General features: G+C 50.9%; 2 protein-coding genes across 5 annotated transcripts in view; one reads left to right on the forward strand and one right to left on the reverse strand.

The window, feature by feature from the left end:
• The window catches only part of FANCC (FA complementation group C), a 275,430-nt gene extending 272,032 nt beyond the window's left edge, over positions 1-3,398 (forward strand). For all 4 annotated transcript variants that reach the window (XM_082401193.1, XM_082401194.1, XM_082401195.1 and 1 more), the window contains one exon: positions 1,560-3,398. In XM_082401193.1, coding sequence (XP_082257319.1) covers positions 1,560-1,703 — 144 coding nt within the window. In that variant the 3' untranslated portion in view covers positions 1,704-3,398. The remainder of the gene's footprint in view (positions 1-1,559) is intronic.
• Positions 3,399-13,735: 10,337 nt separating this feature from the next.
• AOPEP (aminopeptidase O (putative)) overlaps positions 13,736-25,128 on the reverse strand; it is a 372,310-nt gene continuing 360,917 nt past the window's right edge. Inside the window, 4 exon segments of the mRNA XM_082401307.1 lie at positions 13,736-14,922; positions 14,925-14,945; positions 14,948-14,968; positions 20,136-20,222. Coding sequence (XP_082257433.1) covers positions 14,752-14,922; positions 14,925-14,945; positions 14,948-14,968; positions 20,136-20,222 — 300 coding nt within the window. The 3' untranslated portion in view covers positions 13,736-14,751.

A 25,128-nucleotide genomic window follows, 5' to 3' on the forward strand; every position in this document is an offset into this window, starting at 1 on the left:
AATAGCAGCCAAAAGTTAGCCAGAATCTGAAATATAGAGGAGTTCAGTTCTATAATTGTTCAGCTCAAAATGAATTTGACCTCCACAAGGATGCCCTCAGCTGAGCCCTGCTCAGCTCAAGGACGCGGCTTCCCCTCCCTCAGTGGCAGTGAGGCGGTTTTGTATGTGACCGGACACCTGGAGTGGAACATGGGCATTGAGGTGGCTTGTAAAGAGGGTCAGTGATGGCACTGCTGCCCCGCGTCTGGCTCCGAGGAGCCCCCGTGGTCCCTGGGCACTGGAGCGGGAGGCAATCTTCCCCCCACTCGGGTCTGAGGTAGTAAATTAGCTCTTCTAAGGCGCCCCAGGGAAGCTCATGTTGTTTCATCCATAAAGTCATCTACAGCATCTGTGACTTCTGAGTAAAACCAAGAGAGGATTCTGTAGACACCAAGAGCCACAGTGAACCCCACCCAGGCTAGCAGCCTGCCCCCCGACCCCAGCAGAGCCCTCTCAGCTTGGGCCACTGCCAGTAGATGGCCGGGGAGCACCAGTGCTGTCCAGGGGGCCCAGGGCGTCCCCCGCTGCCACTCACTTAGTACCCATGCTGCAGAGAGAGTCTGCCTTGACTCATGGCCAGAGGTGGCCTGGGATTAAAGGCTGTCCTGGCCCTAGGAGAGTCCCGGGTGGACCAGGGCGGCTGGTCACCCCACCAGAAGGGCCCAGTGTGGACACAGAGGAGGAGCTGACCTTGGGCTGCTCAGGCTACTTAAATATTTGCCTCACACATGAAGAACGAACGTGTGGTGCTCACTTTGGCAGCACGTAGACTAAAACTGGAAGGACACAGAGGCGATTCGCATGGCCCTGTGCAAGGATGGCATGCAAATTCGTGACGTGTTCCATATTTAAAAGAAAAAAAATGAATATGTGGACTACTCTCAAAAACAGAGGTTCTTAATATGCTTGCGTCTAAAAAAATCACAGTAAGTTCTCCACGCAGATAAATCGTTAGATTCTCACCCTCCCTTTATGGGTGCCAACAGCTAAGGCTGTATTTAGCAGAACTGACAGCTCCTGTGTTTCCTGCTTCCCTTAGGAATCAAGTGTTAAAACCTTAGGTGCCTATTAACAAACAAGTGGGCCTGCTGCTAGCCCAAGAACGCCATTTATAAAGCTGTTTGTGCAAGAACAGGTGGCACTCTCCTTTCAGCATTTTCCAGTTCTCATAGTAGTGTGAGCCTTTTGCAGAAAGTCAAGCCACGGCGTGCTCATTGGCCTCTGCTCCCCACGGCAAATAACCCCAAAGCTTGTGATGGGCGTTCCAAGAAACAGCATTTGTCTGTAGCCGCTGTGGGTCTGAGGGCCAGCGTTAGGAATGGCTCTGCTCACTAGATGGCCCACTTCTGCGAACACACTCGCTTTGCTCATGACCTTGAAGACAAAACAAGAGCCCTTTGGAGCTGATAGGAATGCAGGTGCTTTTTGGGGATGGGATGGTTACAGCTGGTCCACTGGACGAAGAGATGAATCCGTCTGGAAAGTGTTTTAATTTGCCTTCTCTTCTGTCCTAATTGCAGATGGCTCAGACGGATGCAATAATGCACGAGATTATTGGCTTTCTGGACCAGACCTTGTACAGATGGGACCATCTTTGTGTGGAAGCCCCTAGGTCAAGAAAACTGGCCCAAGAGCTCCTTGCAGAGCTGCGTGGGCAAGCCTAGCCCAGGCCAGTTAACCAGGGAGGCTACGCGATGAAATGGTGGGGCCACTTCTTATGGCCTCCGTTTGTAGAATGCATTCCTTCTTTGAGTTGCAAGAATGAGCCATAAACATCTTGGCAAGATCTGGTAGTACATATTTTACAGAATGAGAAGTCAGGTGCTTTAGCCTGAATTCAGTGAGATTTACTCACTAATGACGGGATTATGGTTCAGCATTCCCTGTGCCTGTTCAGCCCGGATGTCGATTAGAGAATCACTCTAGAAAAGGCTTGGATGGGAGAACAGATTTTTATTTCCTTCCCCGCCGCCCCCCCTCCCATATCAAACCAAGATGCACAACTATTATTTGGATGTTTCAAACTCTTTGGACCAAGAAATTGGTCATGAACCACTGATCAATTTAGAAAGTAACGTAGCCGTTTTTCACAGATCTCTTTTTTAAGAAGTCCTGTAATTGTTACTGGTATTTCGTCTTATCCACCGGGATACTCTCTTGCTCCCCTAAGATGTTCTTCTTCATCCAGGATGGTCAGGATCCCTCAAGTTTCCCTCCCATGCCCCCTGAGCAGAGCCCACCCAAGCCCAGTAGCAAGGAGTGGTGACGGGGGAGCGACACTGCTTAGCAATGAAATAAAGCCAGCTTTGGGGCTTTTTGCTTTATACTGGCTAAGCACTGGCTGTTACCAAAAGAGCTCATATTACCTCAAAGGTGGCTGACAGGGGAGGGTACAGGATGTGTTCTAGAAACATTGGAAGAGATTAGGTGTCAGTTCTCTGTTAACTAAAATGGGAACTGGAAACTTCTAATAAAGAATTGGCAATGCTAACATTAATATTTATTTCACATCAGTTGAAGATATTTTTTTCCTTTCAGGTTTATTCTTTTGCTTCTTTTGTGTATGATCTGTTTGTCGAGTGAGTCCAGACTTTTCTGACCACTTGGATTTCTGCATCAGTCATCTCTGAATCTCCCTCATTCTTGGCTCCTGTTTGAGGTATAAGTAAAGTTTTGATGTATTAGAGGTTGAGCTTTTAGGGGAGTTACTTGTTTTGGTATATGGATCCACCTGAAGATCTGGAAAATTCCAAGACCTTCTGACCTGAGCCTTTCTTTAGAGAAATGTTACAGTATGAAAGGTATATTGTGAAAATACTTTTATCACAAGTGCCATCATCATATGCTTCCCTTGGCGTTGAGGACGCCTCTCCTGTGTTGGCTTTTGCCAGGGAAGCTGTGAGCCACCTCTGTGGACAGGAAGAAAAGGGCTTAGTTTGGTGGCAGCGAGTAACCCCTAAACCGAGTGGCCGCTGGGAACCAGCCCCTCTGTGGGGAGTGTGCTGCCACGTGGACATCCATTCACACTGTGCTTCACAGCAAACAATAAAAACCAGATGGTTTTCTCAGATTGTTTAAGCTGCGTTTCTGGAAAACCCCTTCCTGTCCTGACCTTACCTCAGTCTGTTTGTAGTGTTTCCCAATTCCTTTACAAAGCCTCTAACGTTCTCCTAAGCCTTGGACTGGGATCAAAGAGGACAGAGCCCAAAACTATAGGGAGAAAAGGCATTAATGACCACCCATTAATACAGAGGTTTTGTTATTCATCAGGACTTCATGATGTTTGCAGAATTTGTTAGCTTTTTAAAATTTGTAATTTGTTTTATAGTTTGTCATTCTAAATAAAAAGTCACATGGCACCTAATTTTGTATTCATTAAGTATTATCATCTTTCTCAGAGAAAGCTTCCCTCTACTCCCCAATTATGGAAGCTTCAGGTCTCACAAAACCTAGATAGGTCTGCCCCTGGAAAAGACCCATTGTGGTTTATCTCTAGGCCTGGGAATCTTGCCACCGGATGTCTGAAAACTGCCGAGGAGAGTGCCTGTAGGGCAGGCGGGCAGCAGGAGCTGCTAAAACCAAATGAAAGACATCATACATACATACACTTTTTTTCCTTTAAGCCAGACTTAAATATTACCACTGAGTGTAAGTTGAATTGACCTACACATTGTTTCCCCCCATTTCTCAAGGGGGAATGCATCTGACAAAGCACAGCCCACCCTCTTGCTCGTTCTGCTGTTTCACACTCATGGCCCTGGCGCTCCGGCCTCCCCGGGCTCCCCTGGGTGTCAGGAAGGAGGGACTCGGCCCGCGGCTCCATTCATCCTTGAAGCACGCGTCCCGGGGCTCCCACAGGAGCCCTGGCCGCTCCCGGTTTTACTGCAAGCAGCTTGCGTGGGTTTTCTGGACGATCACTCTGCTTCCCGACATCGGGCGCCGAGGGCCTCTTATCTTGTCCAGGAGGCACCTGAGACAGCAGAGGGCACCTGGGGACAAGCCCCTGTCCGGGCGGTCCTGGGCTCCGGCTTCTGCGCTCGGCCCCGTTCTCACTGCTGGGACAAGGGTACTAGACAAACATGGGAGCTCTTCCAGAGGCCAGCAGAAAGCTACGTTTTCCGTCGAAGTGGAGGAGTCAAGGACAGGGACCGGAAAGGGATACCTGGAGAGGATGCGGACCTGGGCAGTGGGCAGAAATGCAGGGAAAATCGAAACTGAGCCTGTCCCTGTGTTACCCAAAGGCGCCCGGTGTTGCACAGTGAGAACAAACGTGAGGAATGTTCTTCCTTATTCGACAAGGAATCCAAATTGTGCTCTCCCAGGAGGAAGGGAATGAACTTGACTGTGTTGCTGTCCTTGCCTTTGTCTTCCTCTGCCAGCCCATCACCACCTCACCCACAGCCAGCGCTGCTGGTGATGGTATCCTTCCTCTGCCTGACACCGGGTTTGACATGGATTTCGTCAAACAATCCTAAGTTATTAATCATCACCAAACCATCTCACTCCTAAAGAACCAAAATGAAGGCAAAATAAACGTGTCTTAAAGCCTTCTTGTAAAATTCAAGTCCACAGTTTGTTTATAGCATGGGTCCAAATCATATCTCTCATATATAGACTGACAGTAATAAAGGAAGTTGATAATGTAGGACCTTCCCTTTTCCCCAGTACTGACAGACATAACTGTGATAGCTTATCGTACTTGGTGTTTTGGGTAGGACACTTGCATGCTTGGATACTGAAAGTTTCACACTTCTTAGCTTTTCTGTAGAAGTAGAAAGTCTCATAAATCAATGTTGAAAATCTCGACCTCTGGTGTTTCTCACAATATGATGAATCCATGTGACTCAGTCAGGATCTTTGGTTGCAAGCAACAGAAACAACAGACACGCTGTTGAAAGCAAAAGGAAAGCGATCCAAAGGGTATTTAAAAGCCCACAGAATTGTCAGGCAGACAAGGCTTAGCTCTAGCCAGCCAGCAGCAGTGCCCAAAACCCAGCTTCAGAGTGGCCTGGTGAGGAAATTCCTGCTGCTGCTGTCAGTGAATTCTGCAACCCTTGTAGCTCGTCCTGCAAGGTCTGCAACCTTCAGTAGCGAGACAGGCCCCCTGCACCCTGCTCTTTGGAGGGCTGGCCACAGTCCCGGCTGCTGCATCTGACTAGAGAAGCCCAGGTCCCCCCACCCGCACTTAGGCTGTAAGGGGAGCTGGGAAAGCAAGTGTGGAGCTGGTTTTGCTTCTGTGATGGTACTGGATACCGCCAACTGCATCTCCCCCAGACAGGAAGGGGCCAGAGCCTGGGCAGCGGAAGAGAATTTAAAATGTCCACAACACTACATATTGTCTACTCCTCTCGAGCATTGCAGAAGGATGAGTGCCACGCAGCAGCCCAATACTCAGCAGGAAAAGGAAGAGGAGGGCCCTTAGCAGAAAGCCAGTGTGCAGGCATTTGAGGCTGGGCTTCTCCAGTGTGGCGCTACTACCCTGGGGACCGGGTAAGTCTCTGTGGCGGCGGCTTGATCCCACCCTCTCTGAGCTAGGTGCCAGCCCAGGAGCGACAATCGAAACTTTGTCCAGACATTGCCAAGTTGAGGACCACTGCTCTAACTGGTGGTTCTTTCCTTCTGGAAAGATATCCTGAATAGAAACAATAACTGTCTTAGAGATATACATTAGACTTAATAGAATCCTAATAGGAGAACTAGATGATCTGACTCCAAAGTTCATATGTAAAAATAAACGTTCAAGAACAGCCAGGAAAATCCTGAAAGTGAAGTGTGATGGAGTGTAATGAAGAGTACGCACATCGGCACATCTTCTAAAGCTCGAACCATTATGACGGGTTGGTGGGACCCGAGCTAGGGCGCCCACAGGGACTGTCCCCGTCGGGGTCACGAGGGCCCTCCCTGGGGCTCCAGCCAACCATTCTCAGGCCTCCTGCACCAGCCTGGGCAGTACCTGACCCACTGGGTCTCCCTCCTCCCTGACAGCTTCCTTTGGCTGGTGGAACATTCCAGGGCTTCTCTTCAGCCTGAGGGGGCTGGGCCATGCTCGACCCCTGACCTCAGCCTGGCGGGTGCGTCCGGGCTCCGTCCTTGGGCCCCCACCCTGTGTACCCTCACCCTGCTGGGCTTTCCACGAGCCACCTCTGTGCAGAGGGGCCGCACCCTCCCTGGACCGCAGACCTGAATACCCACGGCCCACCGGCTGTTTCCACTGGGAGGTCAGGTGACCATGTCAAACTAACATGTCAAAGCTGATGCCACCAACCCCCCGACCCAAAACCATAGTCTCCCCAAGTCAGTTGATGGCCGTCCCGTCTTTGCAGGGACTCAGGCCCAATTCTGTAGTTATTTTTCACTCCTCTCTCACCCCCCCCCCCCCACGTCTGAGTCACTAGGACGTCGCTGGATCGGACCGTTCCTTGCCCTCCTCGCAGACACCAGCATCTGCCTGCTCTCCCCGCCGCCGCCCTGGCCCCTCTGCAGCATCTCAGCGATCCCTTGCCGGTGCCATCACGTCACACCCCTGATCAGAGCATTACAAACGCTCCCGTCTTCATTCAGTAAAACTCAACACTCTTAAAATGGCTTTCAAGGCCCTACCCAGTATGGACCCCCTTTTACTCTCTGACTTCACCACCTAATATTCTCTGTGACCCCTTCACCCACCCACCTGTTCCAGCCACAGGGGCCCAGGGCCTTTGCATGGGCTGTCCTGCACACACACCTTCCCCAGACATGCACGGCCCTCCCTCACCTGCTCACATGTCACCACCTCCATATGGCCTGACCCACCCCCGTCTCCAGTGGCACCCCACTATCCACCCCTCAGCTTTCGTCCCTAACACATAACACCTTCTAGACCCCAGGTTATCTACTTATATACTTGACCGTCTCCAATACAAGTGCCTGAAATAGTTCCAGGCATACAATAGGTGCCCAATATTTGATGAATTAGTCCATACAGAGATTTAATATACAGTAAAGGCATTTCCATCAACAGGGAAAGATGGTGCTGAGAAATCACATTGGAGCTCTACTTCTTAGATAAAAATAAACACACACAAAAATGCCTAGCCCTCTTTCTTTACCAAGGAAATCTGGAGTCAGTATCTGGAGGATTCCTCTCTGGGGCTGTGGGTTTTCTCCAGAGAAAACTAGCAGTTCTGCTTGGAAACAGAGGAGGGACGAGGGTGGTTGGAAGGTTGCTGCCACTCTGAGAAGAGAGTCTATTACTCCGAGAAGTACAAAATTGTTTATAAAATCAAGACTATCCTACTCCCAAAACGTAGAAAGAATGTTCTTGTATTTCATTAAGAATTTCTTGCTCACCTGTGGTTTACAGACTTTCACATAAACCCTGATTTCAGCCCCTGGCCTCCCCCTCCCCACTCCCTGGGGTCTGCAAGTTCAAAGCCTCTGGGTCACTGCTTCCAAGAAGACTTCTTAGTCCTTTGAGGGGAGGAGAGGGTCCTTCTCCACAGGAGGTAGGGAAGGGGCCTGAGGCAGAATCCAAGAATCCTGTCTTCAGCCCTCAGGCCAGAAAGGGAACCCTTTCTATGCAAGATGCAAACCCAGACCCCACAGCAGGCATGGATAGAACTGTCCATCGACAGGTGAGTGGATAAGCAAAATGTGGCATATCCATACAATGGAATATTAGTCACCCTTAAAAAAGAATGAAGTTCTGACACACGCTACAACAGGGATGAACCTTGAGGATATCTTGCTACGTGAAATAAGTCAGACAAAGAAAGACACCATTGTATGATTTCGCTCATGTGAGGTACCTAGAATCGTCAAATTTGGAGAGACAGAAAATAGCAGGGTGGACATTTCTACCTTTTGGCTATTGTGAATAATGCTGCTGTGAACATCGGTGGACCAACATCTCTTTGAGTCTCTGCTTTCAGTTATTTTGGGGATACATCTGGAAGTAGAATTGCTGCATCACATGGTGATTCTGTTACCATACAGGTGCCATGGGCTGCAGGAGAGAATTCCATTCTCTTCCAGGTTATTGTTTAACAGGTGAGAGTCTCACTTTGGGGTGATGTGAAAAAAGTTCTGGAGATGGACGGATAGTGGTGATGGCCGCACAACAATGTGAATGTACCTAATGCCCCTGAACTGTACACTTGAAAATGGTTAAAATGGTAAATTTTATGTATGTGTTACCATGGTAGAACATTGAATAAAAAAATTTTAAACTATATATCCTTTTATCTAGTAACAAAAAGCCAGTTCTTCAGAGCTGCCCTCCCCCACTTCAGGTTGTGTGGACCCACCATGAGCAAGTCTAGAAATTATCCCACAGACACACTGGTGCCTGGGCATATGCGAAATGCCCAGGGCTTTACTGCAGTGCAGCTTCACATCGCTGCCCACTGGAAACAACTCACAGGTTCATCAGTAGAGGGCTGGTTAAAATAAAGTAAACCAACAATCAAAGGGTAGCACATACCTTTATAGTTGATGCCAGGCCCTGTTATCAGGGTTTTACATAAATTAATTCATTTAATTCTCACAACCACCTAACGAAGTTGTCCATGGTTTATAGATGAGGAAACCAAAGCCCAGAGAGGTTACACAGGTGACATCTAGCAGGGCTGGGATCTGAACAACAGGACCTAAGGAGACTGTGACCACTGCCTCTTGAGCTGTGTGATGTCCAGACAATGGAGCCACTGAAAGAGCGGTGTACACACCCTGCCGCGCGTGTGCGTAAGCCGGGCATGCACGTGTGCTGCGGCACCCCCTCAGTCTCTGCCGCCACCTTCCTCACAGCGGTGGCCTTGGAGGAGGGGCAGGATGAGGTGGGGCAGCGCTTGCTTTTTGTTTACATACTGTTTGTATCTGTGATGTATGCAAAAAATTTATAATCATCAGTGTGTGAAGGAAGATTTGTATTTGTCTGTTCCAAGAGAGACTCACTGTTAAATGGTGCTGCAGAGAAAAGGAGGCCTCCATCCCCACCTGTAACTCAGAAAGGAGACCCCTGCACTGGCACCCCTGCTCTGCCACCAGCCTGGTGGCACCTTTACAGCCTATTTATAGGAGTTATGTTCTAGTATTGGACAGAGTTTTCTAGAAAAAGGAGAGGTACCCCGACCTAGAGGGAGGGTGGCCTGAGGACCGGAGCTTTGGTCCCCCCAGTTGGGGCAGTCCGTGGGCCATGACCCAACTCCCCTGATGTCAATCTGTCCATCTGCCCAGCTTCTGCCATCACTAATAATCACTCTCTTGCTCTACAAAACGCCTTCTCCGCCCCCAGCTGCGCTGAAGCCACAATTTCTGCAGTTCTCTCTCCCTCAACGTTATCATTTAATTTATTAAAGCAGATAAAATCATAAAGCTACAATTCCTTTCCCTTATGTCTTTTCTCTACAACCCAACATAAGGGCACCCTTGTACCCGTACTGTCCCATCGGCAAACTCTAAAATTGGCTCCTATCTAATTGCTGATTTATCCCCATAACTCACACTTTCTTGAGCCTCCCTCCTTAGACGTAACTGATGTCAAAGTCCTGGGAGACTTAAATCTTGCAGTCAGAGCGTGAAAACCCGAGGCATCACTCCCGCCTCTCTAATCTTACCAAGAGCGTGCTCACCAGTCTTAGGACACACACTTCTGCTTTCAAGGCCTGTCCTGCCAGACCTCATGTGACAAGGGCAGCCTATTAGAGCGGAAAAGAACTTTCCAATCTTGGGACTCCAGGCAGTGTAGTTAGGGCCCAAGGGCAGGCAGTTTCACCACCTCCTGCTCCACCCCACAGGTAAGAACACCTTCTGGGCCGGGTTTTCAGTGGTGGAACCATCCCCAAAGGCCGGAGCTGGAGGAAATTACAGGCAGAAAGAGCACAAAGAAGGCTTAAAAAACAGAAACCGCAACGCGTGCCCAGTCCCCTCTGCTTCCCAGGCAAAGCCACAGAGGGGCTGTTTGGGAGGCAGGCGCGAGGCTCCGCGGCGGGGCAGAGCTCTGCCCCCCGAGGTGGGCACCCCGCGAGGGAGCCCCAGCCGGCCCCCCTCAGCCACCCGGGCAGTGGTGAGCAGCCAGAAAAGGCGGGGGGCCTAGGCAGGTGACACAGGAGGCCGCGGACAGGTCTCTGGAGCAGTTCGTCCCGTTTCAGTGCTTGGGGCTGAGAAGCCAAATCCCTGAACTTGTTTTATCTCAAAAGACACTTGGCAGGGCCCAGATTAGTTTTATGGGAGCCGTCTGGAGTAGGGGAGACTGTGTGGTCAGAGAGGCCTTTATCTGCATTTCTGCACTGACTCGCATTCCCAAACACGCACACGCAGACACACACGCGTGCGCACACACTGGCAAGCACGGGTTTCTGGTACCATCACCAGCCCCCTTTCTCAGGCCCAGCGCCCAAGAGCGGGCTCCTTTGGCTGGTCCTCCCACCAGGGCCGGGTCTGCCTCTGCTCTGATGCTCCAATGCCAGGGTGCCCGGATGCCCACCCACCACCCAGGCAGGAGGCTCTCAGCGGACTGTGCGAGTCCTGGGAACCACTGGGAACGTTTGTAGTTTTATGGTGACTTCCTTCCGCCCCCAGGCTTGGTTGACAGCCTCCTCCCTCTTTTTTTTCACACCCTCTCTAGTCATCAGACTGGAACAGAAATACCTCATTAGCCGATCAATCTCCCAGACAGCACCAAAGGATGGGAAAAGATCTATAAAACCTCACCCGTGAATGGCCCCAACCAGCTTCTCCTCCCTTCCACCTTGTAAACCCCCAGGGCCCAGCCAGGGAGGGCGAGGTCATTGTTGCCGGGACAGTGGCCTGGGGGTTAAGAGATCTCCGCATTGAGCTTGGCCTCTGGGCACTGCCCTGGGAGGTCCAGGCAGCCCTTTAAATGCCCAGGTCCCTTGGGCTTTAGACTCCCAGAGCTCCAGCCCTCCTTGGACTGAGGTGGCTCCAGGAGGTCTAGGCCTGGGCTCACCACTGTCCTGGCACCTTGTATAGGGTCTTTGCCATGGCTGGGCCCTGCACAGAGGGCCCCCCACCCTCTCTCTGCACCCTGAGGTGGTCCAGTCCAAGGTGCCCTGGGGAGGGGATGCTGTAAAGCATCATCTAACGAAGCCTTGTCACCTGCTGGCACTTGTAACCTGGTGGCAAAGTGCCAGGGGGAGCACCTCCCTCGCTGACCTCTCAGGAATGGGGTGTGGCCGGCCTGCCGCTCCAGGGAGGCCACAGGCTTGGGACACCCGGAGTTCTGTTTGGCAGGAGATGGTGGGACACTGTGCTTACTTGCAGGGCGGGTCGGCCATGCAGAAGTTCTGGTCAGATCCCTTCTCACACGCCTCATCCTCCCACCCAGCCGGCTCCATCCACAGAATGAGGTGGCTGGCCTAGAGCATCACGCTCTAAGAAACACTAGCCCTTGATGAGTCACTCAGCTTTTGCTTTCCAGCTGTCTGGGGGGTTACCGCTGCCTCTGGTGAGGCCGGCTGTGGCCGGGGCAGCCCTTTGCGAGCAGATTGCCCTGCACGGAAGCCGAGCTGCCTCCACGGCACTGCTTGGGGCTTTGCTGAGTGTCCGTGCGGTCAGGCCAGTTGCCGGAAACCCAGAATGCACCGGAAATACCTGCCTGAAACCTTTCTTTTAGAGGTCTTCTCTTCATTTGAAAGCGATGGGTTAACGTTAGGGACGAGGTTTGCTATTTCTGGTTGCTGCCACTGGGGCACTGGGTTCTGCCTAACGTGACATCTCTGTACCTCGCTATAGTCTCGCATCGAGACTATAATTTCGATGTTTTGATGTGAAATTCCAATAAAGCTAAGTGCTTGAAACCCTTTAATCCTAAAATAGAGGCCAAGAGGGAGACCTGAACCTCTTCTCTTGACTTCTTTCCCATCTCCTCCCCCACCTCAGGTCCTGCCCCAGGCAGGCCAGGGGGGTGACAGCCAGGCCGGGGGGCAGGCCCACACGTGGGAAGCCAAGGTGAGGGCTCAGGTCCTGTGCTGGGCAGGGGAGCATCTCTATTTGTGGAGCCCTTTGTTCTCCGGGGAGACGACAGTCGCTTGGCAATTAACCCCTTAACTCGCTCAGGGAACAAGATCACCTCTTCTCACCCCGGTTTAACAAGCCCATGAACCAGGCCGGGTTACCCCACCAACAGTTCTGGACCGACCATGGCGCTGAAAGAGCCAGCCGTCCTCTCTCACGACTGACCCCTGCCGGCAAGGAATGCCACCGGCGGTCCAGAGCCCGACGTACGCAACAGCAGAAGGGGCAGGGGCTGGGGCTGGGGCTTCCTCGCTTCCACCAGACCAGGGCACCAACGGAGGCTCACGCTGGGCGCCTCCTGTGCCCTGGTCCCCCTCCGGATGGAAGCATCACCTTGTTCGTGACCAGACTGGCTCCTGTCGGCTCGTTTCCTCTACTCAGCCTGGAGGGCAGAGCTCATACCGCCCCGTCCGCTCACCCTGGGAACGTGACAAGGGGAACACCGAGGCTGGAAAGGTATTCTTCCTGGGGCAGCAAAGATAAGAAGTTGTACCCCTGAGAAAGTAAGCGCCAGACTCCCCCACGGACCGGTCTTGACGACTTCCCCACAGGGACATAACTGTTCCAGATTCAAGTTGATGTGCTCCCTGGGCCCCACCCAGGCCCCCCTTACAGCAAACTGGGTTAGGAGTGCAGGTGTCGCAAGTCTCCTCTGGTTGAAGGACAAGACCAGGAACCCCTGAGGAGTTTATCACCGAAGAGACAATCTGCACCCTGAGAGGGACTCGGGAGAGGAGAATCCCGAGCCAGCTGGACACATTCAAATCCCGCCTGTCGCTTAGTATGGGACCTTGGGGATACCACTGTGCAGACCTGACCCACGGGAGGAACTTGGGAAGGGCAGGCTCCCGTATCCTTGCCTCTCCGAGACAGCCATCTTCTGTCCCCGGGGCTCCTGGGTCCTCGGCAAACACTCCCACCTGGACCGAGGCATCCCTCAGGAGGTGCCCGGGTCGTGCAGATAAAGCAGCCTAAGTTCCATGATGTGCCCTGGGGAAGCTGCCCATCACCCACATGAAACTTTTCTCAAAACAGATGAATCATGTAAGAATGCAGGGTGCTAGCTTTACACACCTGTCTTCTTACTGACTGGCGGCCGCTCTGGAACCCGGCAGCGCCTGCCAGGCCCTGGCCTCAGCCTCCCCCACAGCACGCTCTCCGCAGCCCTCTCGGGAGGTACGGAGGGCCAGCTCGGAGAACCCGCCCCAGGAGTCCCGGGAGCCTGGACGGAGTGGGTACGGGGTGCAGCTGGAGGGAGACAGGAAGGCCCCATGGAGGCCGCTCGCCCCTCCTTCACCACAGGCACAGCCCCGCCCGCAAGAGTGCCAGCCTGCAGGCGGGAAGGCAAACTACCCACAGCCAGCGAGGCAGGCGGCGCTCGGGCCCCGACGGCCCCTCCAGGACCGGCCGCCTGCGGGCCGCGCCCGTGCTGGGAGCCAGCGCGGGACCCTCGGGCCACGGGGCTAGGGGACCAGCCGTCTTAGCGCGAGACCACTCACGCGGCAGCTCACCTCTGCCTCAGCAGTTTCTAAAGATGACAAAGCGTGGCTTTAACTTTTCGGAAAAACAAGACCAAACCACACCACCAGGCTGGCTGGTCACCTGCAGCCCCTGAGGCGCACTGAGCAGCAGGCTGTGCCCGGGCTTCCTGCTCCGCCTCGCAGAGGACCAGACACACGCCGACCAGAGGGAGAAAGAGTCGTTTATTCCAAGTCTTCACAGAGAACAGCGTTCTGACATTTCTTCATATTTAAAAATCAGATTTTTATTCTTCTACCCATATGGTAAACAAAGCACATATACAACCATAGGCAGAGCACACGTAACAGCAAAGAACCAACACGTAGGAACCCTTCTAGAATGACGGTCACTGCTAAGTAACTCTGAAGGTCAGCAGCTCCTAACGAAGGGCTGTGTGGAGCCGCACGTCCCCCCACCGGCGGGTCCGCAGCCCCGCGAGCGCAGCCCCTGCAGGCGGGTCAGTTCACTCCCGCTAAGCTCAGCCTCACGCCATCACGTGACTGCACCAACCACTGTGGCTTCTGGAGCGTCTTAAAGCCATCCTTCTTCCCTTTGGACAGTCCTGAGAAGCTTAATTTTTTTTTTTTTTTTAACTTCAAACATTTGTGGGAAAAGAGGCAACATCACCACAGACCCCATGGTGCCCGATGGTGCCTCCATCAGGAGCAGGGGGCCCACTGTCCTCCCAGGTATAGCAACACCACCTGGAAAAGTACAGAGAAACCCAGTAAGGTGAGAAAAGAATGACACCAGAAGGAGGAGACCACCCTCTTCTTTCACTTTTTTTTTTTTTTTCCCTTTTTAAATATAGTATTAAATTAGGAAGCAAACAGGAAGAAAAAAAACCGAATCCATTACATTTTATTATTAATACATCTTAATAGTGTTATCCTGCACTTCTACCAAAAGGTACTAAAATTTTGGAAAATCTAAATACAGGACATATCAATCAAAGTAATCCTGCAGAGGTGGTCCCAGTATGCAGAAACTCTGACTTTCTGGAAGTGCAGGAATAAATATCCACATGCTGAGGGATGGATGGAGAAGGTTCAGCAGGTCTTCCGACGGGCCTCAGGTATCTTCCATCTTTGTGTGAAAAGAACTGCACTGAACTCACAGGGGAGACTCAATTCAGATTCAGGATCTTGAGGTGGCACATCCAGGGTGGGCACAAAGGCATCACACAGCCCTGTGGAGACCGTTTACAAGGATGTGCCTTTGACACGGGCTCCGCTGTGAGGGCCTCTGGGAAGGTCGCCCCACGATGTGCACACTGCTGTCGGCTGATGGCTTTAGCAGCCCCATAATCCTTCCTTTGATGTCCAGGGTCAATGTGATCCTGGTCCCACCAGGGCTACGAGTAGATGCATGAAAAAGAATCTCGCTGTGATCTTTCCTGCAAAGGAAACAGCAATAAAATTTACTGCCCGGTCACAACGGAGGAATTCTTGTAAATGAGTACCTTTGTGTGTGCCTTTGCTCTCAGCTTTGGAGAGAGGACCACGAGCGGAGGACAGGAGGAGACCAGGGCACATCTTACAGCCCCGAGAAGGGGCTTTACAGCTGCACCATGTGCCATTCGCTTTGCTCACACAGGGCTGTGAAAGCCGGCGGCTATAACTTGGGCTCCGTTCACAGGACAGATACTAGGAAGGCAGCCTGTTTCAGCCCCGCACTCACTCCGACTGCTTTCGGGCCGTCCTACACCGTGACAGAGGTATTATGCACTGCCTGCGTGGCAGGCGTGGCGCCAATGGGTGGAAGCTCGTTCCTGTCGTGTCAGCAGAGCTCTAGCAACACCCACACACAGGGCACATACGCAGGGGCCTCCGCCGCCGGTCAGCTCTGCTGTGGACGCTCGGGCCTGTCTTCGTGCGGCTGCAGCCCCAGCTCCCGAGCCTCCGGGCACTCACAGACAGGAAGGCTTTGCTCTAGGGCTCGACTCCTGTTCCTGCTGAACTGAGCCAGTGTGTAAAATGAGAACTGATATCAGCTCAGTAGGCACCGGAGGGCGGGTCCAATTGACAGCCCGGAGAAGCAGTGCCTCAGCTGGGAGCTTGCTCGGCCTCGTCCCGCGGGCGGCTGCAGAAGACACAGAAACCTGGACTGCAAATACAAGAGAGAGTTCACCGTGCTCGGAAATCACAACAGGGAGTCTCCTTTGAAAGTACCCGGCTCTACTCACACGCCATCGACTGCTGACATGGTCTCACTCGACTTTCGTGATTCACTGGGTTTTAGATTTTTACAAGAATAATTTTGCAGCTTTCAATACATTTGAACTTTCAGACACCGATGTCTAATTAGCGGATTTATATTTCCGTAGACTTTTGGTATGTTCCTTGCATTCGTAACAAGGCAAAGTGCATCCTTGGGGCCAGGCAGGCCCTCATCCTCCAGAATCGTGCTCGGTCCCCGAGCTGACCGCTCAGCAGCGGCCTCTGCCCCGGCAGCTCCAACTTAACTGTCCCCATCTCACCTTCTCTTCAGGTGCAGAACTTAGCCACTGTGAACAAAGCGGAAACCAGTCACTGTTCACCAATCAGCTAAGCTCTGCACCTCGTCAGAGAGGTCGTCGGCTGGGCATAATGAAAGGGCTGGAGAGCATCTTCCAAGGCTGTTGGCTTCTTCTGTTTCCAGAGAGGAGCTATGAGATGCATCTGTTCCCCGAACTGCAGAGAGAGAGTAACTATGGCTTCTGGAGGAGCAGTCAGGGTCGTGGTTGCGTGGTAATCCCTGGCAATGTGATTTTAATCTTAAGTCACAAATCAGCATGCCAGGAACCCAAGCAGCCAGAGCACTTGGGGGCAGCGCCACAGGGCTGCCCACATCGCACACACCAGCTTCCTCGGGCACAAGGTGACAGCACCACCACCTCCAGGCCTGCTACACTACCAAATGGGTTTTATTTCTGTTTGCTGTTCATTTACTGGGCGTCCTAGGGGTATAATTTTTTAAAATCAAAGGACTCACAGATGACCATACAAATGCCAGTGCAGCTTTGGAAGATGAAATAAAAAATGCACTGACCAGCTGTTCTGGGGTAGCAGGGGGAAAGGGCGTGCACATGACCCTGTGTTCATCCAGAAGGGCAGCGACAGAGGGGCGGTGAGAAAAGAGCAGGCTTGTGACCGGGACTACTCCTTTGCCTACTTGGGGGCAAAAAAATCACAATGAAGAACTGCCAAAGCTGTGTAGCCCGCGGTGGTTTCTCCACAATTTGGAACCCAGGGAACATCAAAGGCATAGTCTGCACCACTGTAGTTTCACACACTTCAAGAAACACAAACTCTCCGTGAAATTAAAAATCTGAAGAGAAATACGATTTATACTGATTACTATATGAGGTTGGCAACACATAACTGTGTAACTGTTCTGTCTGTTTTTTAAACTGGCCCGTCATTGAACAGGCTCTGAAGCTGCCACAGGGGAGCTCTGGGGAAGCCTGCACATAGCTGCTCCGCTACGAGATGCACAATCGTGGCAATTATTCCCACTACTTCCTTTCCTGGCCAACATGGCTCCTTGACTCTTCTGGAAGAACAGAATTGTACTTTAGAAAACCTTTCTCTCTTCAGCATTAGAGTTCTTTCAGATAAATAAGACAGTTAAACCTATTAGACAGAAATGGTTTTTATAAGAGCAAAACATTAGAAGCAAACTAAATGTCCAACAATAGGTTAAGAATATCAACATAAAATATTAAATATCCATTAAAATTATAGAGAAGCTATATTACATGAAAAATGCTTGAAATTTGATGCTAAGTTTTAAAAAACCACAAAATTAGACATACCCTATAATATCATGTAAAACCTTAAAGAAAACCAGAGAGGAAGAGAAATGACAATGTTAGACAAAAAAAAAAAAAAAAAAAACACTTAGAATCCCACAGTTCTACTTACAAAACTTTTTGTACCATTGCTAAATTACTTTTAGAATGCAGAAATCCACAGTTAAAAACTGCTAAAATGTGAACGTAACAGGTCAGTGCCAAGCACAATTAACAAGAGGAAGCAGTTTAAATAATTTAGGACTCCCACTCCAACTCTGCCCCACTCCAGGTAACCTGCCCGCCTGCCAGCAGACACGCAATGTAGAGAAATTCAGGACACTGGGAGGAAGGACCTGCCAGCCTCGCCCACCAGGCGGGGACAGCCTGAGGGACCGCAAGTTCTCACACGGCTGCTCACAGCTCAGGGTGCGGGGAGCCCGCCACACACCCCCGCGTCAGCCTTCCCCTTGAAGACGCGGCTCGCGGTTGCACGAGGCTCTGCAGCGCACCTTCTAACCTACTCAGGATGTTCTCCTGCGAATTCCGTCCCCCACAAATAACAAAACCGGAAGCGGCCAAAACGGCGCCGAGGAAGGCGGTTCCGCCGGGGTGGGCGGCACGGGCTTTCCAGTGGCCGCTCGGCCAGATGAGGTGCCCCCCGCACCCTAAGGGAAGCTGCTGGGGCCCTCGGCTCACCATCTGGCTTACTGACTGACTTAGCTCCTAAGAGGAATCTCAGAGCCGAACAACAGAGAAAGGAAAGAGAGAGAATCACCTCTTTAAAACAACATCTCGGCCACCACCTCGGCTGAGGGTCTGTCCATCTGCTCCCTGCTCAGCTCGAAGCACCTGCAGGCGAGCTGCTGCTGCCGGGCGTCCTCACTCACCATCAGCTCCCCGTAGAGGTAGATGCCCATGGCCTGTGGAAGGCACAGAGGCCAGAGAGCTGAAGGAAAGGCAATCATGTGCCCCCACGCGCTCGAGTGCACAGTCTGCGCTTGTTCCACACGGACTTGCTGGCCTGGAAGTTACAAAGACCCTAGAAAAGATAGACGGCCGAATAGCTGTACTTCAGGAACCTGCAGCTTTCGATCCTCTTCTCTTTCTTGTTCTCACTGCAACCCCCAAGGAATTCTTGGCTATCAATTCCGTCAACAGACCCTGGTGGTTGAACTGACGACACTGCGAGCGTTTCTCTAGTGACAGCTGACGAGGACAGGGAGGTTCCCGTGGTGACTGACCCCCGTGGAAACCCCCGCAGCTGAAAGAAGCACCCGAGGCGCCGTGGGTGTGTCACACAGACACAGGCCATCTTCCCAGGAACGTGTGTGCCTAGCACAGCTGGGGAATGAAGACCACCCCGTCACATGGCGCCACGGGTGGGGAGAGCCATTGGGCCGCCCTGGAAGATGCCTGTTGCTCCAGCCCAGCCTGCCAGCTCCCTTCAACGGGCCCCACTACCGTGGCAAACACTGGCTCTTCTGTTTCGAGAACAATGACTCACATCTGCATTTTTCCTACAGTTTTAAAAACAGCCAGTTATGTTCTGGAAAACCAAAAGATCCACTTGGTTCCGCCTTCTCTCTTGTTCTAAGCTTAGTTATGCTACAGATTACGTTCTCCTGGAGCAAGTTAAAAGAAGGATCTCAAATACAGCGCAAAAATGAAAACTTGGTGGTTAGGGGTCCAAAAATTCTTTCCTGAAAAAGCTACGGTAATCCTTATTTGGCAAAGATCATGGTTCCAAATATACTGCAGTTAATTTTGGTTTTCAGAACAGGCCTTAAGTTGCTCTTACATTTTGTCCTTATACTCCCCTCTGTGTTTCCAAAACACCTCTTGCTTCACTGTGCAAATGGGACATTTCTTCTGGTACAAAGTCGTGTATTTTTCTTTGCGGGAATAACGAGCCCTCACTTGCTGGCTGCCCCCTGTACTCAGGCCCTCTCAAAAGCCCCTTTGTTGCCCCTACCCACAACTCTCCACCCGAACCGAAACATGGCTCCATTCTGTCAGCCCACAGTGCCCGGCAGAAAGCTCACTCAGAGGCATGCACTGGTCACGCCAACAGGAACGAGCTGCAGCCAGCTCCCCGCAGCTGACAGAAGCCACGGCACGTGCAACCACCATGGACAGCCACGCTGGGGGACACGGTGTGGCGGGGTGCTGACCCCCACAGGCTGCGGCCCAGCAGAGGCGGCAAGGAAAACATCTTCCAACGGGTTCGTGCACGCACGTGCTTCCTGTGGGCTCCTTGCAAGGTGATCGCTTTCCCTGGTGAACAGTGAGGAGCGTTCTCACGGGAAGGAAACTCAGCACAGGGTTCCACCTGCTGTGGCAGGTGCAGATACAGACCAGACTGTCCCAGCCAGCCAGGGCTCTCCCAGTCTAATCTTCATACATACTTTAAGTGAGGGCCACTGAAGGCACAGGTACACACCATGGCATCACTAAGCCACAACCCTGACCTAATGAATCTGAGGTTCAAAGATGCAGAAAGCTCATGAGGTCTGCCCATGCTTCACTGGTAACGGCAGTGGGCCACAGCTACGTCAAACCAAGGGAGCTTCTAAGGGACATGATTCAATGGGATACAAAGACAGAGGAAAAAAATCAGCTCAAAAGTTTGGTAGGTAAGCAACTAACAACTCTTTAAAATCCTTGAAAAATGTTTAAATATTTGTTTTTAAAATAGAGATGTCGACAACTTGGGTCCCTGTGTTAAGTGTACTGCATAGTCAGGGGACAGCATTTGAAGAATCCCCATCTGCTGAAAATTGAAACTTACCTGATCCTCCTGAAGGAACCTCTCCACGTTTCTGTACGCTTTTGTGTATTTGTGCTTAACAACAAGTTCACACCATCGATGGCGAACCTTAAGAAAGGAGAAAATCCAGTAAGCAAAAAACTGGTAGGTTTCCTTGGCCTAACAAGTTTAATGATGGAGAGCCTTTCCTGTTAGAAAAAGTTACTCTCTGAAGTATATTAACGTTGTTGACACTTTTAAATTTCATTTTCATTTAACTTCTTTTACGAAGGAAGGAACCATGAGGTTCCTTCATGAGGAGGGCTGCCAGTCAACTTTAGGGGAAGAAGGTGCATGTTTCACTTAGGGGTTCTGATGTTTTCAAAGACCATTTTGCAAGATAATAGACAAATGCAAAACGTAACTGGGAAATTAAACACACATCCCTGGGCAGCAGGGCTGGTGCTCTGCCCTGCAGGATGCTGTCAGCGAAGGTTTCTTTTACAAACCACAACTACTTTATTTCCTGCAATAACCGATTTGGTTCAGCGCTGGTGACTGCAACAATAAACACAGTAAAAGGAGGAAGACGCCGCTCTCCACATTCCTAAGAGGCAAAGCGCACCCTCTGAGGAGCTCGGGGTGCCTGCCGGAGGGGGAGGAAGGGGAGCAGCCCACCTTGACACGGGCAGATCCTGCCACATGCCCACGGGTGTGGGCTGCAGGTCCGCACAACCTACTGAAAACACACAAGCTAAGGGTGGGTGCCCTTTAGTAAAGATACGTGACAAAAGGCTTACAAGCAGGAATCTGCCAGGAAACCCTGCCCCAAACCCTACAGACAACAGGGGAGCTGGATCCCAGCACTGGCTGCCTCTGCTGATAAGAGGCAGTCTCGCACCACCCCCCATCTCCAGGCACTTCAGACACGTTCTTTATCTGGAGATTCTGGGCCATTTTCTACTGCATTAAAGCCCTCTCAATTAAATCCGGTGAGCAGTCCACCATTTTATACTCCATTATTGGTTCAACACTAGCCATACATGGAAGTGATGATGTGCATTAAAAAAAATAAAAAAGCCTCCTTCCATCACTCTTTGTTTTTACTGCCTTTGAAAGAAGGAGACCCTTTATAGTAATCCATTTGTGGCAATAGTAAAATGCAAGCAATTTCAACATTTTGGCTGGGGCCCCTGTAAATTATATCATTACCCACTGATGGCCGGATCTCTTCTTTAATCCACCATAAATAGATTTACACACAAGCAATTAGGAATGAAATAAAGAAACATCTTTTGGAAAGAACCCTTCCCCTAAGCTACAGTGCACTCTGAGACACGAGGGGGCTCTGGCGGTGGGCCCTTTGCTTACAGGCAGTCAGGCCCGTTGAACTTCTAAGAAAAGGATGCCAACAAACTTTTTATATTCACGAAGGAATTTCAGAGGCACATGGAAATGAGCTAATCGCCTTGGATCATCACAGCAAAAGGGAAGCAGGTTGGGCTGGACAGGTCTTGGAAATCTTTCTACCTTCAACAAAATGTTCTCTTTCCTATATAGCCAATAGAAATTAACACCATAGGGCTTCCCTGGTGGCGCAGTGGTTGAGAATCTGCCTGCCAATGCAGGGGACACGGATTCGAGCCCTGGTCTGGGAGGATCCCGCGTGCCACGGAGCGACTGGGCCCGTGAGCCACAATTACTGAGCCTGCGCGTCTGGAGCCTGTGCTCCGCAACAAGAGAGGCCGCGATGGTGAGAGGCCCGCGCACCGCGATGAAGAGTGGCCCCCGCTTGCCACAACTAGAGAAAGCCCTCGCACAGAAACGAGGACTCAACACAGTCATAAATAAATAAACAAATATAAGCAGTCATTTACATTAAAAAAAAAGAAAGAAAGAAATTAACACCATAAAAGGGAAAGGGTAGCCCTTAAAATATCTGGAGAAGAACAACTGAACAGAGCTCAGATACTGCACCAACCAAAGAAGCTACCAGAAGAACAACCAAATCCCCGCTCTCGTGCTTTGGTTTGAGTACCAAAGGCTGAGCACTGGACAGAACCCAAATGGGCCCCTTGGATGCCTCCATTTCTCGTTTCTGTCCCAACTCACAGAAACCACCAGTCCCATCCACGCACCAGTGGATGTGTTGTGTCTTTTTGTTTGTGAGCTCTGTGAAAGGAGAAGGCCCCGGCAAGTCAGTGTGGCCCGGTGGGGTGTCCGCCATGCGGCATGAGAGTCAGGGGACTGGGGCCACATGCTTTCACTTCTCACCATTGCACAGGGGGACAGCTGTACCAGCTTTTAGGAGAGACAAGCATAAGAGAACTCTTGTCAGCTTGACAGTGATCTAACGACTTGGATTTTGCAACCTGATCACACCAAGCCTTTGACAAAGACAGCAGTTTATCACTCCAAAACTTGGGGACACTATATTTTTTTAGATCTGATTTTGAGAATGGAGGTATTATTGGCCTCCCATTTTTTTTCTCCCTGTGCTCTCCTTCATCTTATTTACACATACAGAAATAACAAAGCATAAATTAGGGTCTGTTTCCTAGTAGGATAAGGTCCACAGAGGGGCAAACGGCAGGGCCAGTCCCACTACAACGACTGGAAGAAGATCCAAGAGCTGAGATGACTGAAAGAGGCTCTTTCACAACCAATATGAAGTCAGCATTTCCACTCCCCTTACTGTTAAAAATAGTTAGTTGTCACAATTAATAAGAGATCTAGTCTTCTGACCCCTGAAGGCTAACATGCCATCCAGGAAATACAGACCAACCCCTCTCTCCACCCCACAAAGAGCAGAAAAAACAACAAGCCTTTTCATTACAAAAGAATTAAACATAATTCAAAATTTCAATGACAGGATGTTTAAAAGACATCACAGAGATGCTGTGTGAGGCTGAGGGCCCAACAGATTATCTCTTGCTTGTGCCCAGGGTTTCTACTTCTCTTCGCATTTCTTTGAGAAACAAAGAAAATTTTTATCTTTTATCCTCCAAACTGTCCAGGACCCACAATTCGCAAGGCCACTTGTCACACCTGGAACGGGGGTCTTCCTGAAAAGCTGGCAGCAAAGTGACATTTGTCACAATTTCTCCCAGCAATATTTCCACGTGGGCACTGATGGAATACCTCCTTTCTCCAGATCACTGAGAAACTTAAAAAAAAAAAATTCCTGACAGAGGTCACCACACTTGTATCTAGCTCCTTCCTCTGTTGATAATGGAGGAAAGTGAAGTTCCCAGTGCTGGGAAGCATCAGAGAATTCAGAAGCAGAGGCAGGTCTCTAAGAAGAAAGCTGTCTGTTCTGTAGATCTGCTCTTCTTTATTTTCTAACTAGTTAATTAGTTAATGGTGGTAGTGGTCACCTTGTCTTTTAACTTCCTCAGTGAGGTGAAAAGTAAACACCACCACATAAGTACATCTGTGGGAACACCTGGGCCCAGCAGGCCTTCCACAGCGTCTATGGCCTCTTGACTCCGTTCATTTAGCGTCAGCGTTTCATGGGTGTATACATTATGCTAAAACCAATCAATACTTACACTTTGAATATTCACATTATTCTGCAATGTCTCAAGAGAGATAAAAAAATTTAATGACTTTTTCAACGGTGACTCAGATTCATAAAGTCATTCCAAACTCATGCTAGGAATCACCTGAAAGCCTCGAGCCAGCAAACACCTTAGCCCTGAATTCCAGCAACGGGGTCGGGCCACAGACAGGTAAGGGGTAAGGGGCAAGGGCGAGGGATGGCGGAGCAGGCAGAAAAAGAATAAGAAATCTCGAGAAAATCAGAAAAGGGACGTTTCAGGAGTGGGAAGAGGCAGAGTTGCCTGTGGTGGCGAGCAGCAGGGTCGGAGGACCTAGAGCACCAGCACCCTCGTTCCAGCCGCCCCAGAGCGTGCGGTGTCGCAGGGCACTGGAAGCCTCGCCTCTGGAGCACATGCCCGTCTTTTCCTCACTGAGTCTTCAGTGCAGACAGCAGCTGGTCTGGCCCACCTCCTGCCAGGACAGGAGTGCATCCACCGCCCACGCCACGCTGAAGGTTCCATAACACAAGCAAAGCATTTAGCAGTCCCTGGCACACGAATGAGGGGGGATGATGATGAAGAAAGGGAATGCGGGTCCCTGACTCTTGCAACAATGAAGATGTGCACACACAGGTGTGGCACCCATTATACTTTGGTCCAACAAAAATTAGCTGGACTAATTAGAACACTTTTCAAAGTGTTCTGCTTAAGGGACGTTGAACAGAAAAATGATATGGGTGGTTGCCTCAGTGCATGGGTGGGTTTTAAATTAGCAGTGCTAATTAACACCTTTGGAAATGAATTCCAGAAGTTTCCAAAGCCTCCATGTACAGAGGGTGAGGAGCCCACAGATATCAATGCTCTCCCAGGAGTGCCCACTAATGCAATGGTTCTTTGGGGCTGGGGGCACATGGGAGGGTCTTAGAATTTGGGGTAGGAAGAAGGAAGGGTAAGCCTGCAGAAGCCCATTCATGTCAGACCCACGTTTCGTGATAGGACATTAAAACCCTCCTATAATTCATGTAACTGTAACTGCTCCAGGATGGGGGACCCCCGACCCACAGCAGGGACTCCCCAGGGAGGATGGAGTATATCGGTGGTAACAGGCCCGAGCCACCTGGGAGACCTGAGCAGACATGTGTCCTGGGTATACAAAATACATTTTGCACATGATATGTATACATGTGTATGCACACACACACACACACACACACACACACACACACACACACACACACAGAGAAACGAAAGTTTCTTTTTTAATACTTTCCCTCACTATATGCAACCGCTGACAGTTACTGTTCTTCTTTCTTTATGCTGGCTGGCGACCTACTAAACTGATTTCATGACCCACTGGGTCCTGATCCAGAGCTGTCTCCCCAGAGCGGGGGCTAGAAGAGCCTCTGCCCCTGGGCTGCTGTGGGAACTGCCCCAGGTCGCTGCAGTAAGCGTTAGGATTGTGACTCCCACACAGTAAGTGCTTGTCTTCTTAGCAG

The sequence above is a fragment of the Balaenoptera borealis genome, assembly GCF_965194805.1.
Source record: "Balaenoptera borealis genome assembly, chromosome: 8".
NCBI lineage: Eukaryota > Metazoa > Chordata > Mammalia > Artiodactyla > Balaenopteridae > Balaenoptera > Balaenoptera borealis.